The sequence below is a fragment of the Terrapene carolina genome, unplaced genomic scaffold, assembly GCF_002925995.2.
Source record: "Terrapene carolina triunguis isolate 2854851 unplaced genomic scaffold, T_m_triunguis-2.0 Scaffold18, whole genome shotgun sequence".
NCBI lineage: Eukaryota > Metazoa > Chordata > Testudines > Emydidae > Terrapene > Terrapene triunguis.
This window is the reverse complement of record NW_020664369.1, coordinates 3,915,334-3,939,276: the sequence shown is the minus strand read 5'-3', so window position 1 is coordinate 3,939,276 and position 23,943 is coordinate 3,915,334. Positions and strand designations below refer to the sequence as shown.

General features: G+C 42.1%; 1 protein-coding gene across 1 annotated transcript in view; it reads left to right on the top strand.

Annotated features, from left to right (window-relative positions):
• The window catches only part of LOC113407071 (diacylglycerol kinase eta-like), a 269,427-nt gene that overhangs the window by 159,952 nt on the left and 85,532 nt on the right, over positions 1-23,943 (top strand). Inside the window, exons 4-5 of the mRNA XM_026654677.2 lie at positions 14,279-14,383; positions 14,717-14,849. Of these exons, the coding sequence (XP_026510462.1) occupies positions 14,279-14,383; positions 14,717-14,849 (238 nt within the window). The remainder of the gene's footprint in view (positions 1-14,278; positions 14,384-14,716; positions 14,850-23,943) is intronic.

The following is a 23,943-nucleotide window of genomic DNA, read 5'->3' as shown; positions in this document are numbered from 1 at the left end:
GGGGGGAGTTCAGGGGTCAGGGCAGAGGGCTGGGGGGTGTGTGGAGGTGCAAGGCAGAAGGCTGGGTGTGTGGGGGGGGTTCAGGGGTCAGGGCAGAGGGCTGGGGTGCTCGGCTCGTGGGGGTGCTCCCAGCCCCCTGTCCTGAGCGACTCATGGCAGGGGGCTGGAAGGGATATGCCCTGTTCCACCCCCTTCCCCAAGGACCCGTCCCTACCTCTTCTCTGCCTCCTCTACGGAGCAGGGAGCATGCTGCCACTCGTCCCCCTCCCCCTCGCAAGGGCCATCAGCTGATCGGCGCAGGGAAGGAGAGGAGGAGGGTCAGGAAAGCACCACGCTGGGGGAAGAAGCGGGGGAGGGGGGAAGCTTGGCTGCCACAGGACCAAGCTTCTGCCTCCTGCCCCCACAGGGGAGAGTGGTGGGCGGGGGCGCTGAGTGGGGCTGGGGGCTGGGACCGCGGCAGGCAGCAGCGTGCCACTCAAAATCGGCTTGCATGCCGTGTTTGGCATGCGTGCTGTAGGTTGCCCATCCCTGTTATAAAGGCTGGTGTATGTCCACTTTCCTTTGTAGAAGTGGCAAACTTAATGAACTTACACTTGTCAGGTTTCTGACTAGTGCAAGATGGTACAGTTTTGGGGTGCAAGGCTGGGAAGCTTGGGAGAATTGGCTGGAACTTCTCTATTTAGTTCATTCATGGTTCATGAGAAGCATGTAACTGAGTTAGGTGTGTCCCTGCCTGTGGATGTCTGTGTAAGTACAGTGCCTGACAAAGGTTTGTGGCTTAGTAACAGCGTCACTGTGTGAGAGGGAGCCCAGGTTGGTGGGACAGAGGGCTCAGTGGTCCCACAGTTCAGGTTGCACCCTGGGAACACCTGTCACAATGTCCCAATTCAAATGCAGTATTGCCTACCCCAAAATTACAAGAAATTTGAGTCAGACTTCAAAAAATCGAGATGCTTTTAAAAAATGTAACCATGTTTTGTGGTCGCTTTAGATTTTCTTAACTCCCCCTCCCTCGTCTGCCCTCGTCCCCTTCCAATATGTGTTAAAATTATAATGTTACCATCACTCACAAATTTATCATGAGTAATGCAATTTGGGGCTCTCATTGGAGAACCCAACTGAGGTCAGGGCAACATTGTGCTGCTGTAAAAATGCATAGTATGACAGACTGACAAAATCCTGCAATATCCTAGGCAAACCTTATGTGATTAAGTTAAACTTTATTGAATTAGATTTAATACCTTTGGTGTCCATTGTATTAAAAATGCAGTTGTGCATTGTGGAATTATATGTTACTCCTCTAGGAGGAGAGGGATGCTAATGTAATTTTTTTGATTATTAGCTCCTTCGAAGCCACCCTGTGGAGAGGTTCACTTATAATAGTTCAAACTGGGTTCTCCAGGCAGACTAAAAGAATTTTTGGATGAATAGCTGGATAAGGGCTGGAAGGGACCTCGAGAAGTCATCAGGTCCAGCCCCCTGCACTGAGACAGGACCAGCTAAACCTAGACCATCCCTGACAGGTGTTTGTCCAACCTGTTCTTAAAAACCTCCAATGACAGGGATCCCACATCCTCCCTTGGAAGCATGTCCCACAGCTTAACTACCCTTATAGTCAGAAAGTTTTTCCTAATATCAAACCTAAATCTCCCTTGATGCTATTGTACAGTCGCTCCTCAACTGGGCATCTGCTAGAGCTGGGTGGGAAATGGCTTTCTTGTCCTGCAAGAATTTTCAAGATTTCAAAATTTTTCTCATCCCAAATTGGGACAAAAAAATTCAACTCAAACTTTTGCAGACCCCCCTCCCTCCCACACACACACACAAAGGGATTGGGTCAATCAAAATGATTTGTTTTAATAATGTCAAAATGTTTTGTTTTCAATTTGACCTTTTACATTTAAAAAAACCCTTTTCTTAACCTTTAATAAACTTAAATTTCAAAATGTAGTTTCGAACTGAGAAGGAAACTTTTTGGTAAGAAAATTTCAAAACAGGACATTTTAACAATCTCAAAACTTTTTTTCAATATTTTTTCAAAATGGGAAATTAATTGAAACCAGCCATTCCCCTCAAATAGTTTGTTTTGACAAATCATTGTTTTCTGAGGGAAAAAAGTTTTGTCTAAAAATTCCGGACCAGCCCTAGCATCAGGATAACTGTTGGTCACCAGAGTGGAATCTGGATGGACAGTCACCCAGAGGAAAGAACAGTTAGTTACCCTACAGTATAACTGTGGTTCTTTAAGATGCGTTGTCCACACAGAGTCCACTCATGGTGTGCTTGTGCCCCATGTGTGCAAGTCCAGATTATTTTGAATAGCAGGGTCAGTTGGGGTCACACCTGCATCCTCAGTACCCTGTTGCTCTCCATGCCAAGGACATGAAGAGTAGGGCAGCCACAAACCACACTCAGTTTCCTTTGTGGACGGAGTATTGAAAGATCAGATATGGAGTAATTGCTTTGTGAAAGAGTGTCTATCTAAATGGTCACATTTTAAATTTTGTAATGTGCACAGTCAGGCAAATGTACTAGCCATTCATTACTCGGACCTCACTTTTGAATCTTCAGCTCCTTGTATGTGGTAAATAGCCTGTATTTTTGCCTTGCTGGGAACAATTAAAAAAGTATGGACAATTGTCTATACAAGCCACAATACATAATAATAATATATGGAGATATACCTAACTCATAGAACTGGAAGGGACCCTGGAAGGTCATGGAGTCCAGCCCCCTGCCTTCAATAGCAGGACCAAGTACTGATTTTGCCCTAGATCCCTAAGTGACCCTCTCAAGGATTGGGCTCACAACCCTGGGTTTAGCAGGCCAATTCTCAAACCACTGAGCTATCCCTCTCCCTCCACATCTAGCATAACAAAATAGCAACAATTATAATAATAATATTACCATATATTTATTTAGTACCCTTAATCCACAGAACTCAAATCACGATAGAAAGCTGGCCAAGTGTCTTTATATCCATTTTTATAGATGCAGAAAAAGAGATACAGAGAAGTTAAAGAAGACAATATTGGATCAAATTTAACCAAGCAATTAAATTTTGTAAAAGCACATTTTTACAAAACCTTGGGCCAGTCAAAATATAGCCATGATTTTTAAAAAAATCTAATGCAGCCTTCTTTAAAACTAATAAACATCCCCCCCCTGTATTTTTTGCAATTCAGTCATTGTAGGATCTTGCTGATATATGAGAACCTGAAAGAAAATTTATTAAACTATTTTTAAATGAAACTCTAATCTATTTTCATTTAGTCAGCTGAGAGAAATGCAAAAAGTAAACTGTGAGAAGTACAGTAAACTAGATTTTTTTTAATTAAACTGTGAGTAACATAGGTAAGGAAAATTATTCATTTAAGGGATATTTTTATACTTATGACTCAGTCTTTAAGGTCATTCAGCAAGTTAGTGAACCCAAGAATCCTCATTTTCAGATCTCCTGCTCTAACCATTAGGCTCCCTGCTTCTCAGTTAAGGCTCCTAAGCTGCTTGGGGCTAATCTTTTAGGAACTTGGGGAAACTTTACCCTAGAGTGGAGAAACAGAGATACAGTTTATTGTAATAGCATTTCCAGTGCCTACTTTTGGCTTTTAATATGTTCCAAGTATTTTTTCCCTGAATTATTGTACCCTAATAAAATGAAAAAGTCAGTGGGATATTTCTGAGCTTTTGTGACTAGCATGGGTACAATCGTTGCTTTTATGTATCCAATACTGTATGCAAACTCTGTACAATGATTTACTTTTACAAATCCAAAAGGGCTGTGTGACTAACTGGAAAAATGTCTGTATTACTTTTTAAAAAATATTATTATGATTCTGTTTCCCCCTTCAATTTGGTATTGTTACCTGCCTGAGTGCATAGAGTTAAATCAAAGGAGGCTGTAGAGGGGGGTTATCTTATCAAGGAACCCAGGAAAGGTAAAACAATGACCTAGGTAAGAAGCATTCCTTCAAACAATAGCAAAGTTTATAGATGTGAAGAGGGACTCTTCAGCCGAGACTGTGGCAACAGGGCTGTTTGCCAAGGCTGAGAATCTGGAGATCAAAAACACTGATCTGTTAAAGACAGAGAGGGGGAATTTGGTCAGAGGTTGGCCAGAAAGTGTCAGTGAAAAGGCTGACAGGATGGCTGAGAAACCGAGACAGAGGCAGTGGTGGATTAGCCAATGGACCTCAGGGGCCTCGGCCAACTGCAGGGACCTGGAAAAAATCCGCTGATGGAGGCAGAAGCCCGGAGCCCCGGCCGCCTGGCAGGTGGGCGGGGGAAGACCCCACATCCCAACCCTGATATGCGGCAGCAGACGTGGGACGGGGGAAGCTCCTCCAGCAGCTCCTGTCCTTGGCAGTAATTGTGGGATGGGGAAAGCCACTCTCCCCGCCCTCCCGCCCCCGCAGCATCCATCCCCTTCCCCGACAGAAGCTATGGAGTGGCAGGACAAGCTCCAGCACCCTTCCGTCCCCGGCAGAAGCATGGGGGATGGTAGGGGAAGCCCCAGCACCCAGACCCCCGCTGCAGCCCTGGGACGGGAGGAGCTCTCACTCCCCAATGTGGCCCTGGGGCCATGGTGCAGGGACAGAGCTTCTCTGGTCTTGGGGCTGCAGTGGGGAGCGGGCAAAAAGGAGCAAAAGGGGTTGTGGGCCTGCAGTGGGGGGAGAATTGAGGGGAACCCTGGGTGGAACAGGGGTAGGCCCCGGGGAAGGGGCAGAAAGGGGTGGGGCTGTGAGCAGGGCCACAGGCAGAAGGGATGGAACGGGGGTGGGGGCCCCACTTGCTCTGGCTCAGGGCCCCAGGAAACCTTAATCCACCTCTGCAGAGAGGAACCTGGGTGCAAGCAGTGTCTGCTGTTTCTCCCCACTCAAAGATGGGGAATAAGCCAGATCCGCCTGAGCTATGGATGAAAAGGCTAAGCTTAGCTAAGGAAATGTGTGTGCGTAGGACTCTTTAGTTATTTAAAATCTGTGTTTCTAAGTGCTGTGTACCTTCTGGGCAAAATAAATCATGGCTTTGTTTTGAAGAAGCTGTTTCTGTATTGCTGCAAACATATGCCATAACAGCCTTCCAAAGTGAAATCCTGGCAGGGTCCAGTCCCTGTTGGACCTGCTAACTAAATCACAGTTGGTAACCAGGGGGCTGTGTTCCAGGTCCTGATCTGAGGATGGACAAATAGTGGAATTTCATTTCAGGACAATTCCAGAATACATAACGACTGAAGGCCTCATGCCTGTAGAGGATGCACTCAAAGAGACTCCCAAGAAAGGACAGTGTGCAGCTAGTCCGGTAACAGTGAGCTGAATGATGAATATGTGTTTTCTCCATCTGCCTAGTACAAATAGAAAATATTAAATATAATGGTAGCACTTTAAGTATCAATTTAATAATGGACTGCAGCTATATTAGAGTGATAACTATGACAGCCATATAAAGAACAAACAGGCTAATTGTGATCAGTGTGCGACAGTGAATACTAAACAAATTTAAGATTGGCCATGTCAAGTGATAGTAGTGTAATGCCTGCTAGTAGTAATTTAAAGCACTATAAAGCTTTTCAGTGTAAATATCATGTTCCCGGAAGTTGAGTGTTTTGCCATCTCTACTGTCTCCCCCTCTGAGCTGTATACACTGTTATTTTCTTAATTAGCATATGCTGTGTTTGTGCTTTCTGAATTGGTTTTTCACTTTACCTATGATTGATGATGATATCAGTCAGCGCTGCTGATGTATCTGTTTCAAAACAATGATGGCAGTTCCTAATGGTGGTTTTATGGTATTAGGGTCACTATAAGACAGGATGTGCTGAGACAATAAAAATTAGTTGTGAGTATGATTACAGCAAGGAGGGAAGCTGCAAAGCAGATTCAAAATTCCAGAAGACCTGCAAATGAGTCAGCATTCTCATTGCAATATTGACAATACAATTACAATATCACATATTGTATTTTGTGGAAGTGCATAAATATTCTAGGCAGTGTTTTACATAAATTCCAATGGAAGTATGTAGCGATGTTATCTAGTGCCCCCCAGTCTACCAGAGGCCAAATGAACCGAATAATTTACAGTACATTGACATGGCATACAATCTATGAATTATAAATTATCTACTTTATAAAGGCCTTGGGCTTAGATGAACAGTGACCACTGGGAAACGGATTAATGTCTGCCTTTGTATATACGCGCAAAGTATATAGTTATAGTGATAATCTTACCCCACTGTGGCATTGTGAAACTGAGAGTCCTCATCTACCTGAGGCCTTCAGGAATCTGATGTAACGTTAGCTCCTTGAAGAATTATGCTATATGCTATTTTAAAAAAGCAAATTAAATTAAATTGTAGGGCTCATCTTTGTGTATTTTTTACTTTTTCAGTTCTCAGCTTATCTTTTATAGTAGAAACACTTTGGATTGAGGAATGTGCAGAATTTTATGGCCGGATTTAGCCCTGGTGGAAGCAGGTGCAACTCACACTGAATTTAATGGAAGTTTCACCTCCTTACATGTGGGATGAATTTGATCCCAGTTCTCTTAGGTGAAAAATCAAACTGGCAGAACAAAAGCTGATTCTCCAATTTCCAGGGAAATGGACACAAAGTAAATTGCTTGCGTTTGTGTGTGTTTGTTTTAGAGAATAGATCAAAAATCCCAATATCAGTTTGTGTGAAAATCCTCTTTTCTTGCAGCCCTTGCAGAAGGAGGGAGGTAGGGTAAAAAAGGTGACCCTCACCTCATTCTCCTGCCAAATATCCCCTTCTGTTATTCAGAAGTAAAACATGGAGACTGTAACAGTAAAGGGTTGAAGAAAACAGCACTTACTTTTTCATCCCCTTTTATTGTTTTTTAATCCTTCATGTGCAGTCCCATCTTGGTCCCTAATCTTTCCTGTTCCTCATCCCCAACCACTCTTTGCCCCATGTGGTGCCTTCACTGCTGCCTTAAGAGCCTATTTTGATACCACCGCATGCTTAGGGGAGGAGGCAGAGAAGAGGCGGGGCAGGAGCAGGGATTTGGGGAAGGGGTTGGAATAGGGGCAGGGAGGGGGCGGAGTTGGGGTGGGGACTTTGGGGAAGGGGTTGGAATGGGGGCGGGGTAGGGGTGGGGCCTCATGGAAAGGGTGGGACTGGGGGCAGTGGGAGTGGTGGCTTTTGTACCTTTATATGAAAAGGTGTCAGTGATGCGGCCCTCAGGCCAATGTACTAGTCCTCATGTGGCCCTTGTGGTGATTTGAGTTTGACCTAAATGTATACTTTGCCTCAGTTTTCAATAAGGGTAATGAGGAGTTTAGGGGTAGTGGTACGAATGGAAATGAGGATATGCAAGTAGAAATTATCACATCCGAGGTGGAAGTCAAACTCAAACAGCTTCATGGGACCAAATTGGGGGATCCGGATAATCTCCATCCAAGAATACTAAAGGAACTCTCGTATGAAATTGCAAGTCCAATAGCAAGGATTTTTAATGAACACAATAAGTCGGGGGTTGTACCCTATTACTGGAGAATTGCTAATATAGTACCTATTTTTAAGAAAGGGGGAAAAAGTGGTCCAGGAAACAACAGGCCTGTTTGATCTCAATCATATTGAGGTCTTGAAAGAAATTTTTAAAGAGAAAGTTGTTAAGGACCTAGAGGTCAACAGGATTTGGGATAAAATATAACATGGTTTTATAAAACTGGATCATGCCAGATGAACCTGATCTTTTTCTCCGAGAAGATTTTTTAGACAAAGGAAATGCAGTAGATTTCAGTAAGGCTTTTGATACAGTTCCACACTGGAAATTATTAGTTAAATTGGAGATGATGTGGATTAATATGAAATATGGGTAAAGAACTGGTAAAAGGGGAGATTACAACAGGTCATACTGAAAGAGGAACTGTCAGGCTGGAGGGAGGTTACTAGTGGAGTTTCTCAAGGATTGGTTTTAGGACCAATCTTATTTAACATTTTCATTACTGACCTGGGCACAAAAAGTGGTAGTGTGCTAACAAAATTTGTGGATGAGACAAAGTTGGGAGGTATTTCCAATATGAGAAGGACCGGAATATCATTCAGGAAGATCTGGACAATCTTGAAAACTGGAGTAGTAGAAATGGGATGAAATTTAATATGGCAAAGTGGAAAGCCATGAATTTAGGGACTAACATCAAGAACATAAGAATGGTCATATCGGGTCGGACCAAAGTCCATCTAGCCCAGTATCCTGTCTTCTGACAGTGGCCAATGCCAGGTGCCCCAGAGGGAATGAACAGAACAAGTAATCATCAAGTGATCCATCCCCTGTCGCCCATTCCCAGGTTCTGGCAAACAGATGCTAGGGACACCATCCCTGCCCATCCTGGCTAATAGCCATTGATGGACCTATCCTCCATGAATTTATCTAGTTCTTTTTGAACACTGTTATAGTCTTGGACTTCACAACATCCTCTGGCAAAGAGTTCCAGAGACTGACTGTGCGTTGTGTGAAAAAATACTTCCTTTTTGTTTGTTTTTAACCTGCTGCCTATTAATTTCATTTGGTGATCCCTAGTTCTTGTGTTATGAGAAGGAGTAAATAACATTTCCTTATTTACTTACTCCACACCAGTCATGATTTTATAGACCTCAATCATATCCCCCCTTAGTCATCTCTTTTCCAAGCTGAAAAGTCCCAGTCTTATTAATCACTCCTCATAAGGAAGCTGTTCCATACCCCTAATCATTTTTGTTGCCCTCTTCTGAACCTTTTCCAAGTCCAATATATCTTTTTTGAGAAGGGGCAACCACAGCTGCATGCAGAATTCAAGATGTGGGTGTATCACGGATTTATATAGAGGCAATATGATATTTTCTATTCCTTTCTTAATGATTCCCAGCATTCATAGATTCATAGATTCTAGGACTGGAAGGGACCTCGAGAGGTCATCGAGTCCAGTTCCCTGCCCGCATGGCAGGACCAAATACTGTCTAGACCATCCCTGATAGACATTTATCTAACCTACTCTTAAATATCTCCAGAGATGGAGATTCCAGAACCTTCCTAGGCAATTTATTCCAGTGTTTAACCACCCTGACAGTTAGGAACTTTTTCCTAATGTCCAACCTAGACCTCCCTTGCTGCAGTTTAAGCCCATTGCTTCTTGTTCTATCCTTAGAGGCTAAGGTGAACAAGTTTTCTCCCTCCTCCTTATGACACCCTTTTAGATACCTGAAAACTGCTATCATGTCCCCTCTCAGTCTTTCTGTTTGCTTTTTTGACTGCCGCTGCATATTGAATGGATGTTTTCAGAGAACTATCCACAATGAATCCAAGATCTCTTTCTTGAGTGGTAATAGGTAATTTAGACCCCATCATTTTATATGTATAGGTGGGATTATGTTTTCCAATGTGCATTACTTTGCATTTATCAACATTGAATTTCATCTGCCATTTTGTTGCCCGGTCACCCAGTTTTGAGAGATCCTTTTGTAGCTCTTCGCAGTCTGCTTGGGACTTAACTATCTTGAGTAGTTTTGTATCATCTGCAAATTTTGCCACCTAACTGTTTACCCCTTTTTCCAGACAATGTGATGGGGCCATGAAAAAGACTAATGTCTAAGAAAGATGAATTCAAACTGGAACAGGTGCAGAGAAGGGCTACAAGAATGATCAGAGCAATGGAGAAGAGACTCAAAGAGCTTGACTTGTTTAGCCTAACCAAGTGAAGGCTGAGGGGAAATATGATTCCTCTCTATATATACATCAAAGGGATAAAAAACAGGGAGGGAGAGGAGTTATTTAAGTTGAGTGCTAATGCTGACACATGAATAAATGGATATAAACTAGCCATCAATATTTTTAGGCTTGAAATTAGACGAAGGGTTCTAATCAACAGAGTGAAGTTCTGGAACAGCTGTCTAAGGGAAGCAGTGGGGGCAAAAAACCTAACTGGCTTCAAGACTGAGCTTGATAAGTTTATGGAGGGGATGGTATGATGAGACTACAGTGGCGTGTAGCAAATATCCCCAGTGGCTGGAGATGGGACACTAGATGGGGTGGGCTCTGAATTACTACAGAGAATTCTTTCCCAGGTGTCTGGCTGGTTGGTCTTGCTGACATGCTCAGTGTCCAACTGATCACCATATTTAGAGTCGGGAAGGAATTTTCCCCCAGCTCAGATAGGCAGAGACCCTGGGGGCTTTTGCCTTCCTCTGCAGCATGGTGCACGGGTCACTTGCTGTTTTAAACTAGGGTAAATGTCGGAATCTCTGTAACTTGAAGTCTTTAAATCATGATTTGAGGACTTCAGTAATACAGCCAGAGGTTATGGGTCTATTATAGGAGTGGGTGGGCGAGGTTCTGTGGTCGGCAATGTGCAAGTCAGACTAGATGATCATGATGGCTCCTTTCGGCTTTAAAGTCTATGAGTCTCTCTCTCCTCCTATGGAGGCTGTTCCATATCCCTAATCATTTTTGTTGCCATTTTTCGTACCTTTTCTCTTCCAATTCCAGGGAGATGAGAAAAAACATACAAATACCAATTGGGTAGGGGTGCCCATCTGTGGAGTAAGAATTGAGTAACAATAGAAAGGAAACTAAATATGATGTTGGAGTGCAATACCATTGGAAAAAAGCCATTGATGAGATAATATATTTGTATGTATACATTATATATATGTTCGTGGATAGCAGATGTGGTTGGGAGGATCTTGTAGGAGGTTTCTTCTGCCTGTTTCAAACTCTTTAGGCCTGATTGGATAGCCCTAATATTTTATTGAAATTGTTTTTTATGTGAATTTTGTGGTGCTTCATGAAAACCTGTGATATTTGTAGTGAATGACTCATGTCCTAATAAGACTAAAATGGGGCATTCTTGATTTTTGTGGTTCCCAAAAAGATAGGAAAAGGGTTTTTTATACTATGGGTAAAAGTTACACCAGAGTAATGAAATCTAACAAAACATTAACACACTATTTAAGCCCCACTTCAGCCTTCTGTTTAAGAGCTTAGGAGGTATGGAGAGCCATGGGTGGGTCATCTGTGCTGGGATACATTTTAACCCTGTATGTTTCAACAAATTCTTAAGTTGCTTACTTTGAATTAGAAACCCGCAGACATTTACAGTGTGCACACTCACAAAGTAAGAGACTTATTAAGTGTAAGCACTGTATGCTAATTTTACGTATTTAGCCATGGGACCATGTGACATTACTCATGACATGCCTACATGGGGACATTCAGGAAGATTAAGCCAAATTAACTAGAGGTGTGAATTTAGAGTGCATTATTTTAAAGCACATTTAACAGCTGTGTAGATGCTCTCCTTCAGAAGTAAAATGGCTCTAGTTCGCTTTAAAGTGAACTAAGAGCACTTTATTTCTGAATTAAAGCATCCACACGGCGGTTTAATGCACTTTAAATTCAGTCAAATGTAGTTGATTCAGCTTATCTTTTGTGAATATTCCCATATAGAGGGGTCTTCAGCGTAGGCGCCGACTCCATGGGTGCTCTGGGGCTGGAGCACCCACGGGGAAAAATTAGTGGGTGCTCTGCACCCACCCGCAGCCAAGCTCCCCTCCCCTTCCCCCCTTCTCTCCCCCCCAAGCGCGTCGCGTCCCCACACCTCTGCCTACTTCCCAGCGCTTAGGACTTTCCAGGAGGGAGGGGGGAGGAGTGGGGACGCGACCCACTCAGGGGAGGAGGCGGGGCAGGTGTGGGGACTTTGGGGAAGGGGTGGAATGGGGGTGGTGCAGGGGCGGGGCCAGGGGCGGGGTCAAGCACCCACCGGGAACAGTGGAAGTCGGCGCCTATAGCCTACAGTGTAAATGGAGAAGAGAAGGATGGCGTATTGTATGGTACATAAGATCATTCTCAACTCAGGAAACCCCTTAAGGATAGAGAGAACCTGAATTCATAGCTTCATTGCTTCTCTTGGTTGGAGGTCAGAAACTTAATGTTATTCCAGCATAGGTATTTTTATTTCATATAACATCAGGTTGTCTTTTTGTTTTGTATGTCTGGCTCCCTTACAATAACCAGACTGGCTGTTCCTTGAAGCTTGTTGTTGGAAGTGTGTGAAGCAGAAAGAATATAAGTAGATTAGTCTTCATAGCCTTTTACGTCCTGTATCTACAAATATGTGGGGCTCTTCCAACTTTCCAGTGTGTTTATTTTAATAGCTCTAATAATAATTTATCTAACATTCATATGTAGCCATCAATTGTATAACTTAATGAGACTGCTACAGCCTGCTGTAACTTATATGAACAAATATTAAATAAAAACGGTATTGCTATAGGAATATCTGGTATGGTTATACATGAGTTATTTTGGCAAAGAGACTTTTTGACTCTTTCACTTAAGGGATTCTATGTGAATGATATTAATAAAGATAAGACATCAGTGATATATGTATTTGATCTGTATTTTTTTGGAAAGATTATCAAGAGTTTTTCAAGAAGAACTTTAAGGAGCAAAGGTAGTTAAATGTATTTTTGCATTAAATGTGTTTCACTACACTGTCTGTTGGTAGTCAGAAGGAAGGAATTGACATGAAATGCTCTGACCTAGCTGTGTGACTAAGGCAGCCTTGTCCTTCCTTTAAAGCTATAAATGCGTATCTTTATTATGATATCATACAGTATATTGGGAAATAAAGACCGGGGGAAGTATTTGTACAAATAATATCTATGAGTTCGATGAAGCCTGGTGCTTGTTATTGGAACCAGGGTTATATTATGGTTTAATGGCTTCTTTGTGCTTCATTTGATGAGCTGTCAGAAAAACATTTTGAAGTAATAAAGCATCCATTTGGCTCCTAACTAATGAGAGAAGCATTGCTCTTTGCATTAACTGTTATTCAGGAAGAGAAGTGGACAGATGTTAATAAGTCTTATCAAAAAAAGGGTGGGGAAGACTGAAGGAAATAGAAAACAGAGTGGAGTCCTTCAGTTTCATGTGCAGCTTGTACATTTAAAAAAAAAGCTCAAAGGTTTGTGCTGCCCTTCCATGTGACTTGTAGTCTGCTGTATTTCAGTTAGGTTGCTTGTCAGATATATTAAAGTGCAGTTCAGTTTAATGAAGAACTGCATAGCACAAACCAGGAGCAGAGGCTATCTCGTGGTCACCGGGTGAGTAAAAACAGTTGTAAATAATTACTTACTAATAATGTATGTATTGTAAATGTTACAAGAACCTTATAACACCATGAGAGAAAATTAACAGTTTTCCTGTGGTTTATACTGTTACTTTACTTAGATAATTTCCAAATGTAGGCAGTATGGACAATGAAATACATATTCAGACTGAACAAGGTTTTAGTTTTAGTTTTTAATTTTTGCAGAAGAAGCAAATGACTCTTCCTTTGATTACTTAGATTTTTATTTTAGATTCCTTCGTTGTTCTCAAAGCAACTACAATATCTATTTTAGTGCGGTGCTCAAAATAATTTCTGTGGGAGTTGGCTGATAGTTTTTGGTGCCTTACAGTTATTTTTAATTGTTTATCTACTAGTGGGGGAAGAAAAAAACACCTTTACTCTGAATCTCCAAGATTCAGCAGTCTTCAGATTTCAAGATGAATACAGTGTCTAAGATCTAAATCCAGACTACTGAACCCCGCGCAACATCAACCTGTTCCAAGAGTGCACTGAAGCACTGCATAGGCACCATTGCATAGGGTTTGAGCTGTTTGTTTTTTGCTCTGTGTCTTTTGATTATACAGCTTGTGTGGGTGTATTCCTATATTAACTCATAAATCAAGTTTTTATATTTGATTACAACAATTATGTAAATACAATGTCATCACCAATGTAGGAATGAGAAATGCGCAGAATGTTTATGAATCTCCGGCTTTTGTTTATCAGTATGATTTGTCTTCGTCTACAGTAATTATAGACTTTGCAGTTGCTATAATGTTGTTATGAAACAGAACTGACATCTGTTTAAAATAATTTATGGAAAGATTTATTAGCCATTTTAGAGCTTTGCAGGGAGTCTTACATTTACATATGGATAAAGAGCTGAAAAAGAGACATAATAAATAATTTTTTTTAAAGCCCATATGAAAGCCTGATATAAATCCTCGGAATTTAAATTGAGAAAAGTTCACTTTACCATTTTAAGACAGTGATTAAAAAACAACAACACACAATTCATTGATATTCAAGGTTTTGATTATCATATAGATTTAGGGTGTGCATTTCACTTGCATCATCAGAGAGAAGAAAAATTGGCTTGTCAGATGTTACATTCTGTAATGATCTCTCCTATCTATAATATTCAGAATCATTAAATTGAGAAGTCTCTTTCAGATAATCACTCCATTCCGGAGGCTAATACTGTGTGCTGAGAACAGAAAAGAGATGGAGGACTGGATCAGCTCACTGAAGTCTGTACAGTCTAGAGAACATTATGAGGTAAGATAATATCCCTTTCAGTGCATGTTGTTCTTCTTTCAGGATAAATATTGATTTAATATATCAAGCTCTACAGTACACAGAACCCAAGACATACAGTCTTGTGGAGTGTGAAAAACCTGTAAGGTTAAAATGCAGTTTTTGTTAAATCTTTATTTTACTAGTACAATTCATGCTATTATGCTCTTGTTTTGAGAGAGAGAGCTTTTAGTCTCCTTTCCATGTACTTCTCCACATTGAATTTTCCAGCATAAATATGGAACTCCTAAGTACTTTCAGTTTCTATAGCTGTGTTCTGTACTTGCAAATTTGTCTTAACTTCTCCTTTACTAGACCGCACAGTTTAATGTGGAACATTTCTCAGGGATGCATAACTGGTACGCCTGCTCCCATGCCCGACCTACCTTCTGTAATGTGTGCAGAGAGAGCCTCTCTGGAGTTACTTCTCATGGCCTGTCTTGTGAAGGTAAAGTCAACATATTTTTCCTTACAATGTCCTATAAGCTAATAAAAAATTAAAAGTCTATAGGCAGGTAATAGTACTGAAAATGCTACGGAATAAGAAGAAACCTACTCATTGCTATAGAAAGGAACATTTATGTTGGTCAGAATAAATGCTAACAATATGACACACATTATTCACACTCTGGACATTATTTTCCAGTTCATCTCAATATAAAAGGTTCCTCCTGCTACAAATACCTCCCCCCCCCCCCCATGTGCTTGCCTGAGTGTAAGGTTTTTGAGAGAAGATGAGATTACTTTGATTTGCACTTCAAAAATGATGTGGAGCAAAAGTGCAACATTTTCTTTCCTCCGTTCTCGGAATTGATATAGCATTCCTTTGAAAGAAAAGAGGAAAAAATAGAAATATTGTTAGTCTCTCATCGGCAAAAATCTGGAACAACAGTTAACTCCTTAATTGGGTCCATGACCTTATTTCTTCCCAGTTTTTGTCTGATTTGCTGCTCTCTTGCTGCTGACTGATATTGTAGTGCAGGCAGGGAGGGTAAAATATGCTTCTTCACTGGTCACATAATGGATAAAAATCATTTATATGTTTTTCATAATTTGATAATTAAAGAGCTAATATCCAACATAAATAAAAACTGGGATGGGACTAAAGGTTCAGTGTTAAACTAGAGTTCAGGAATTATCTAGTACAGGCACATTTCTATAATAACCTTGAAAATATTCAGTTTATTTTATCATTTATTGGCTTTTCACTGTAACTTCTGTGAAAAGCAGTGATATGTCTACCTTGTTTCCTGGAATGTGGCAGTAAATTAAGTGCAAATGTGTCCTTATGGAATATATATGCCATTTATACACAAGCTTTGATATTGCTTTTTCACTGGGAAGAAAAATATGGTCTAAATACTCTTTATAATAATGGTTAGACCTTTAATTACAAAATAGTTAACTGCCCAGCAAAGTCTTGCTGCTGTATAATAATGTAAATACGGTAATCGGTTATTACACAATATATTATTCAGATATAGATTTTAAGTTGTCTGTTACCTAACTACCTGTAGAATTCTGTTCCTGTTATCTGTACTGTGGCGTATCTCTACTCAATGCTGTATAGCCGGTAAATTGTGCTAAAGCCAGTGTCAAGTCCCTGTCCTTTAGCGTTCACCATCTGAAGGCATCCAGCAGGGTGAAACTGTCCAGGGACATTGATATGAATATATATGTAAACCCCAAGGAGATTACCTAGATTCTTGGGGCTCTGTGTGCTGTTAGCTCAGGGAGAGGCACACTGTCACTGGTAGGAATGGGGAGCCAAGGGCAGACTCGGAGTCTGCTCGGCAACCAATAGGGAGTGAGGTGACCTTCCCTGGGAGCTCAGGAGAGGGGAGAAGCCATTTTTGGAGCAGGTTGGGCCAGTCAGGGAAAGGGTAGAACTGGCTGGGGGAAGGGAGCTGGTGAGCTCCAGGCCTGCTTGCAGGGTTCAGTCTCATCTTCAATTTGTCTAACTTGGGTACATTAGTGAGTATGAAGTGGTGTTCAGGGTCGGCTCCCTCCAGCTCATACCAAGTTACATGCCTCTTCTGATAATCCATACTGGGAATTTACTCAATTTCCCTGGGAAATCAGCAAGGGTAAATTTAAGGTCTGAGTTTAAAAGACGGGATCCCAACAGTACCTCCAGTGTAGCACCCCCCTATCCACCTGGTTACCCCCTTTAGTGCCAATCTCCTTGCGGGTTTTGATTGACAGGCCTGGGTTCTTCTGAATCCCGCTACCCACTCAGTAGGGTGCAACTTCTTTTTCTTCCTATATGAATTTATTTGGCAGTGCCTCCACTCCCCTTGCTCCTTCCTGGCAGGGTCAGCAGGGCAGCTTGGGAAGCCACCAGCACACAGAGCCCCTGGAATCTAGGTAATCTCCCTGGGGGTTACATATGTCACAGAAGTTAGTGATGGTGTAGCTGACCTCCACTGTCACTGCTATTTATCATTTCCCATTTAATTTCCCTAGTCATTCAGATAGTTTTCAGTCATTCATGAAGTTTTTGAAGTACGATTTTAGGGGACACAGTATCTAGTGCTTAATCAGAATTAAAATATATTGCATCTACTGTGTTCCCTTTAAGAGCGAATATTGTACGTATTTAATAAAAAAGAGTAAGTTTTTTCTAACAAGAATTATTTTTTGTAAACTCGTGTATTTCTCCTACACTCTATGATTCTGTGATTTCAACGCTTGTAATCCATTCTCCACTAGCTAAGTACCTTTGTTTTTTGCTTCTTAATGTTCTATTAGTTAGCTAGGACTGGCTGTTACATTTACATCAATGTAATTGCCAGGATCGCTCTTTTTGCCCTTTTTGAAAATTAATATTACTTTTATTTTATTTTAGTTTTCGGTTACGTCTCTATTTCTCCATGATTTTTAGATCTAATTCTTAGTGGTAGAGTAATTTGTTTCCTAATGTCCTTTGGATTCTAGAATGCATATAATCTGGACTGGTTTATGTGTATACAGGTCTGTCGCATCTTACGCGAATTTAACATGCGTGATTTCAACTTTACGCGGTTGGCAAAAACAAAAAACAAAAAAGACAAAAACAACAGTTTTAATACTATACCTGTAGTGCGGGCGATTTCGCTCGCCATTGAACTCAATGGGGTTTTGGCTATACGCGGTTTTCGCTTTACGCGCTAACCGCAGAACGGAACCCCCGCGTAAGATGAGAGAGACCTGTATATTCAAATATTCTTTCACCGGTTTCACCTGTTCTTAATTTATATTTACAGTGTCTTCCTTCCTTTCTAATCATTCAAATATATATATTTTTAATCTTATTGAAGGGAAATTTCATAAAAGGAGTATCTCAACTGACTAGCTCTCTCCCAGCGCTGCGCCGTGACCACACAAGGCACGTTAAAGCGCTGCCAGTGTAGACTAGCTCTTAGATTGTTTGTATTCTTTGGTTCCTGGTTAGCTGTTTTTGTTACCTTGTAGGTAAACAAAATTCTCTCAGTTAGTATCTTGCAGCTTAAAAACTTTTGAGAAATGGTCCAGTAATATTTCGTTCCCTCCAGACCTGCTGGTCTGAAGCAGATATCCACAGGTGTTTTTCTTCTTTGTTTAATTGTAGCTCATAATTATTTCAGCAATACAGTGCTATTCCTCCCGTTTTTCTTTCCTTTTTATCTCTTCTACATACACTATCTACAGTTATCAGAATCATCCCACTAAATATGTGATGCCAGCAAGTCAAGATTTGCATCTAGCTAGTGTCAATAACATCCTGATTCCTATTGCATTTGTGCATAGACATTAGTAATACAGATAAATTCATGATGTGCCTTGCTTTGGAATTCCATGCAGAATAGCATTAAGTGAAATTCTCATTCCCCATCCCTTCCAAACTTCTCTTTCCCTCAAAGTTGTGAAGTCTGCCTTATTTAGGACTCTTGAATTTAGGAGGTTGGTTAAGTGGAGAGACAGTTTTCAGACAAAGAACCATAATAACCCACAGAACCCTAAGAACGCGCCTTAGCCTCAGTCACTCACCACTAATAAGTTTAGTATTTATTGGTGCTTCTGTACTCCTGTCCATATCACTTTCTAAGGAATATTGCTCTTATGTGTATTCTGAATAGAAATTATAGAGTAAACTCAACACAGGTTTACTTCTGAATATAGTATTATAGACTCACTGCTTGCTGACTATACCTTGATCCATCCACCTTATACCCCCCCATTGGGGATATTGCAGACTGTATGTGTTATGTGCTATCCAATATCAAAATACTAACATCCCCCTATACTCTGTATGCTACCCCTGATGACTAATAATTGACGTTTCAACACTCTGTATCATCTATTTTTAAACATTCTCTAATAAAATTATAGAGAGAGTTGATAAATTTTTCATAGCAGAGCTAACACTGACAATTCAATGTCAGACATATCTGGTAAGTTAAAGATTTGAGTGCAAATGAGTCACTTTCAACCTTATTTCTTACACTCACAAATTACATTAAAAGAACATTTGTAATGTTGCAAAGTCAAACAATCAAAAGTTAGGAAATGCCGGAATTAAGGTTGTCTGTGCATCCTTAATTCGTCCCCCTTGTGGTACCTGTGCATTATGAGACTGTCTTCAGTTACATAATCACATATTTTTTCCACAGGACCCCTGCCTCATTCAGTGAACACTATGGACCTGCTCTGAGGACGAATCATGATTGTGTTGTGTAGGAGGCTGTGAGTGGTAGGACCTCTGCCTCATTTATTGTAGAAATTGGAAGTGAATGAGGCAGTGGATTGTATGAAGAGAAAAGCTCGTTAATTGAATGCTGCTCTTGAGGATTGGATTCTAGCTCTACCTCTGCCACAGAATTTCTATGTGATGCTATAAGCAAGTCACTTAAACCAAACTTTTCTTGGTGGTCACTAATTGTGTGTTCCTCATTTTCTGGGCACACAACATGAGACCCTAGGGTCTGATTTGTGGAAGTACTGAGTGCTCGCAACCTCAGCTGAAGTCAATGGGAGCTTTGAACATATATAATACTATGTGCTGCTAAGTGCACTGAAAAATCAGGTCCTAGGCATCTCAGTTTGGGCATCCAAAATTAGTGGATGCTTTTGACCTATTCTCTCTGTACCTCAGTTCTTCATCTGTAAAATGGGGGTAATGCCGCCTCCTCATCTCACAGGGTTGTTGTGATGTGAAGATAAATTTCATTAACGTTTCTGGAGCACTCAGATTCTATAGCAATGAGTGCCATAGAAGAGTTCATGAGGAAATTAATAATTGTGTATTCAGAGCAGGGTTTGAATAATATGGATTAAATAGGGCTAGGGCCACACATTGAACACTGAGGATAAAAGATAACACTGAATAGCTGCTTGTTATTTGTGCACTGTCCATCCTGTGCACCGAATGAGACTAGGGGTCCTGTGGGGAAAAAATAGTATGTGATTTTATAGTTAAAGACTGTATCATAATGCATATGCACAGGGGAGTCAAATTAAGGTTGCAGAGGCAGCATTAATTGTGGCATTTCCTAACATTTGAGTGCCTGACCATTCAATCTTAATGTTTTAACATAGTTTTTGTGTGTGTACTATATAAATATTTTATTATTAGCTTACTAAATTTACATGACAATGAGGAAACTAACAAGGGATCTCCAAATTATTTTCCTAAACAGGTTTATCTAATTCAGGCTGCAATTCGAGTGCTTTGAATTTTGTTGTTTTCATGTCAGTGTTTGAATCTCTCTTCAGTGTGGATTTTTAAGCCCAGTATTCTTGGAAACAAAATAACAGCTTCTGGGGACTCTCACCGGACAACTGTTTGTTTCTTGACAACATAAACTATGGGTACCAGAACAGCGATCTCCTTGTCAGTTTCAAAAGTTTGGCTTTAGCTTTTGAAGTCAGGAAAAACATTCCAAGTAAGCAGCTGTTCTTTGAAAACCACCAAAAAGAAACTTTGTCAGACGACAGAGAGAGGCTTGGCAGGACATGCAGATTTTTTCAATGCAGTATAATTAATAAATCAGTCAAGAAAATGAAATATCTTTATGCAAAACCATGTTATAACAAAGATGTTTGTTTTCAAAGCAAGAGGTCCCATGACAGTGTTCTATTTCATTAACTTTATTTCTGTTATACCTAATAATTGCTATAAATTTTAATTATTGTATCTGGCAACAGATGTTGGTGAAACTGTGACAATGCTGACTAATTACATGGTCTACTTAATTGCTTTTCAGGGAAAAATGTTGTATATTACAGTTAATCAGAGAACTTTACCAAGCAATTTATACTTTTTAATATTATACTGTATATTTATGAATAACCTGGTTTCTGACTGGCTGCATTTTTCCTTTCCTTTTCTTTTAAGCTTTATCAGCAAATTGTCAGCTGACATCCAGAAATATAACTGGATGCTACAGAACTGGGTGCTACAGAACCCATTTATTAATCAGCCCCAGTATCATTTGAGATAGGAGCGCTTAAAATGTCACATTTGCAAAGCTCTATGTTAGTTACGGCTGAATTCCACTTTTCTTTATAAATCTTATCTTTAAATGGTGGCATTGCTAAAAGGGACACTATGAACGCGTTCATAATTTACAAAAACTTCTGTTTGTAAAAGCTCCTCACAAATTGCAAGACTTCTTCCCCATTATTCATTTGTTCTTTTCCAAAGGTCATTGTTCCCACCGCCCTTATTTCCGACAATGTTTAACATACAGGGTGGCAGGCATTGTTTTCTGGTGGTGGGTGGGTTTATAGATGTGGCTGTCTTTAGGCAGCCTTATTTGAAGATGGACAAGAGGCAGGATGTTCAGAGAGCACATGCACTTGCAGGGTATTATCTGCTAGTCCTGACTGGACACTTGCCTTTTTACTGGAATGCTGGGGATAGGTAGGTTTGAGTTACTTTTTGGTTGGTCCTGAGTCTGAATTTACAGGTCTTAATTAGCACCCATAGTCCTAGCCAGTCAGGCAGCGAGCCATCCAGGTTGACTAGACATTGGACCCAGAGCCATGCTATCTGATTGGATGGTAGCTCTTCCACTGAACTGTAATGAAGTGGGGACTTATAATTCTTTCCGACCCCTCATTCCCATCACTAGAGCATCTAAGGGCTGGTCCACACTAACCCCCCAGTTCAAACTAAGATACGCAACTTCAGCTACGTGAATAACGTAGCTGAAGTCGAAGTATCTTAGTTCGAACTACAAGGTACTTACCGCGGGTCCACACACGGCAGGCAGGCTCCCCCGTCGACTCCGCCTACTCCTCTCGCGGAGCAGGATTACCAGCGTCGACGGCGAGCACTTCCGGGATCGATTTATCGCGTCTAGACAAGACGCGATAAATCGATCCCAGAAGATCGATTGCTTACCGCCGAACCCGGAGGTAAGTATAGACGTACCCTAAGTTCTTCACAGGTGGATTGGATCTGCATAGCAAGTTCCTAGAGGACATCATGAGGTCTTCATTCCTTTCCCTTCCAAGGTTACAGGAAATTCTGCTTGAGATATATACATATAACCATTTGTAAAAATCCTTCCAGGTATGCTGAGAAATGCTTTCCTTGCAGCATGCCTTAGTGGTGATCATATTATGGATTAGTCTAATCTCCTCCGGAAGGTCATTCTACAGCTGAACTCCCTCTGCCTCCCACTCTTGTGTTTGTCACGGCTTTCATACTCTGCATTGTTTCAGAGTACAGCTGTTTTAGTGGGTGATGGCGAGGATGTGGTGTATGATATAGCTTGGTCTTCAGTTGCTGATTGCTTTGTAGATCAGGGCCAAAGCCTTGAACTGGCAAGAGAAGCAGACTGGCAGCCAGTGGAGGGATCAGACCGCAGTATGATATCCTCACAACAGCCTGTCTACCTGAGGTTTTCTGCCGCATTCTGCCTGAACTGGAGCCTTTGCATTGATTCCACCTTCAGGCCTAGATACAGGGCTTGGTTGGGATTCTCTTTTCATGCTCTCAAAGGAGTAGCAGGGCACAAGGAATCCCCTTACTCCCATGTATGGGCTACCCACAATGTAGGTCTGTGTGTAGAAGTGAGAGTGGCCTCCGTGGGGTTGCTGCTCCTGCATAGGGTGATCAGACAGCAAGTGTGAAAAATCGGGACGGGGTGGGGGGTCATAGGTGCCTATATAAGAAAAAGCCCACAAAATTGGGACTGTGCCTATAAGATCGGGACATGTGGTCACCCTACTCCTGCATAGGAGGACAGGCAAGGTTGGTGAAGTGGGGAGCCTTGGTTCTGCAGCCCCTCATCCCCACCCATGTGCTCGCCATCGCAGCTGAGCTGATGTACAGGGGGAAGTAAGCTGCTAGGTCTAGAAGTAGCACAGCTTACTTCCCCTGGAGCAAGAGTCAAGTAGGCTCCAGATTGTGACTGAGTCAGTTTCATTTCTGGTCTGCTTCTCAGGCAGCACAACTGCACACTGCCTCTTACTTAGGGCTCATGGTTGACTCTACAATCTAGTCCACAGTGGTTTTGCAGGTTTCAGAGTGGTAGCCATGTTAGTCTGTATCAGCAAAAACAACGAGGAGTCCTTGTGGCACCTTAGAGACTAACAAATGTATTTGGGCATAAGCTTTTGTGGGCTAGAACCCACTTCATCAGATGCACAGAGTGAAAAATACAGTAGCAGGTATATATACATAGTACATGAAAAGATGGGAGTTGCCTTACCAAGTGGGGGGTCAGTCTAACAATTCAATTAGCAGTAGAATATCAAGGGAGGAAAAACAGTAGAATACCAAGGCCACCCTCATTACCACTACAAAAGTGATTTTTCCTCCCTTGGTATTCTACTGTTAATTGAATTGACTCATTAGATTGACTCCCCACTTGGTAAGGCAACTCCCATCTTTTCATATACTGTGTATATCAGGGGTCGGCAACCTATGGCACGTGTGCCGATTTTTAATGGCACGCTGCTGCCTGCCGGGGTCCCGCTCAGCCCGCTGCCAAACCCTGGCAGTGGGCTGAGCCGGACCCCGGCAGGCAGCATCATGCCATTAAAAATCCTGCCCGACCCAGCCCGCTCTTCTCCGCCCCCCGCCTACCGCTCTGTCTGGCGGGGGCAGGGGGCAGAAGCAAGCTTGGTCCTGCCGGCTGCTGCTGTACGGCAGGCTCCGCCAGCAGCCAAGCTTTCCCCTCCCCCGCCTCTTCCCCCAGCATGCTGCGTCGAGCCCCGCCTCCTCTCCCTCCCTGCCGCCGATGGCCCTTGCGAGGGAGGGGAGAAGAGCAGCCCCAGTGCCCTCGCTGCTCAGACCGGTAAGGAGGCGGAGAAGAGGCAGGGGGAAGCGGGGTAGGAGCGGGGTGTATCCCTCCAGCCCCCTGCTGTGAGCTGCTCAGGGGGCAGGGAGCACCCCCCTGATCCCAGCCCACCCCCCCCAGCCCTCTGCCCTGACCCCTGCACCCCCCTTGCACCCCAGGCCCCTGCATCCCCCCCACGACCCCATCCCTGATTCCTGCAGCCTCCACACATACCCAGCCCCCTCACACCCCATGCCCTGACTCCTGCACCCCCTCACATGCCCCCAGCCC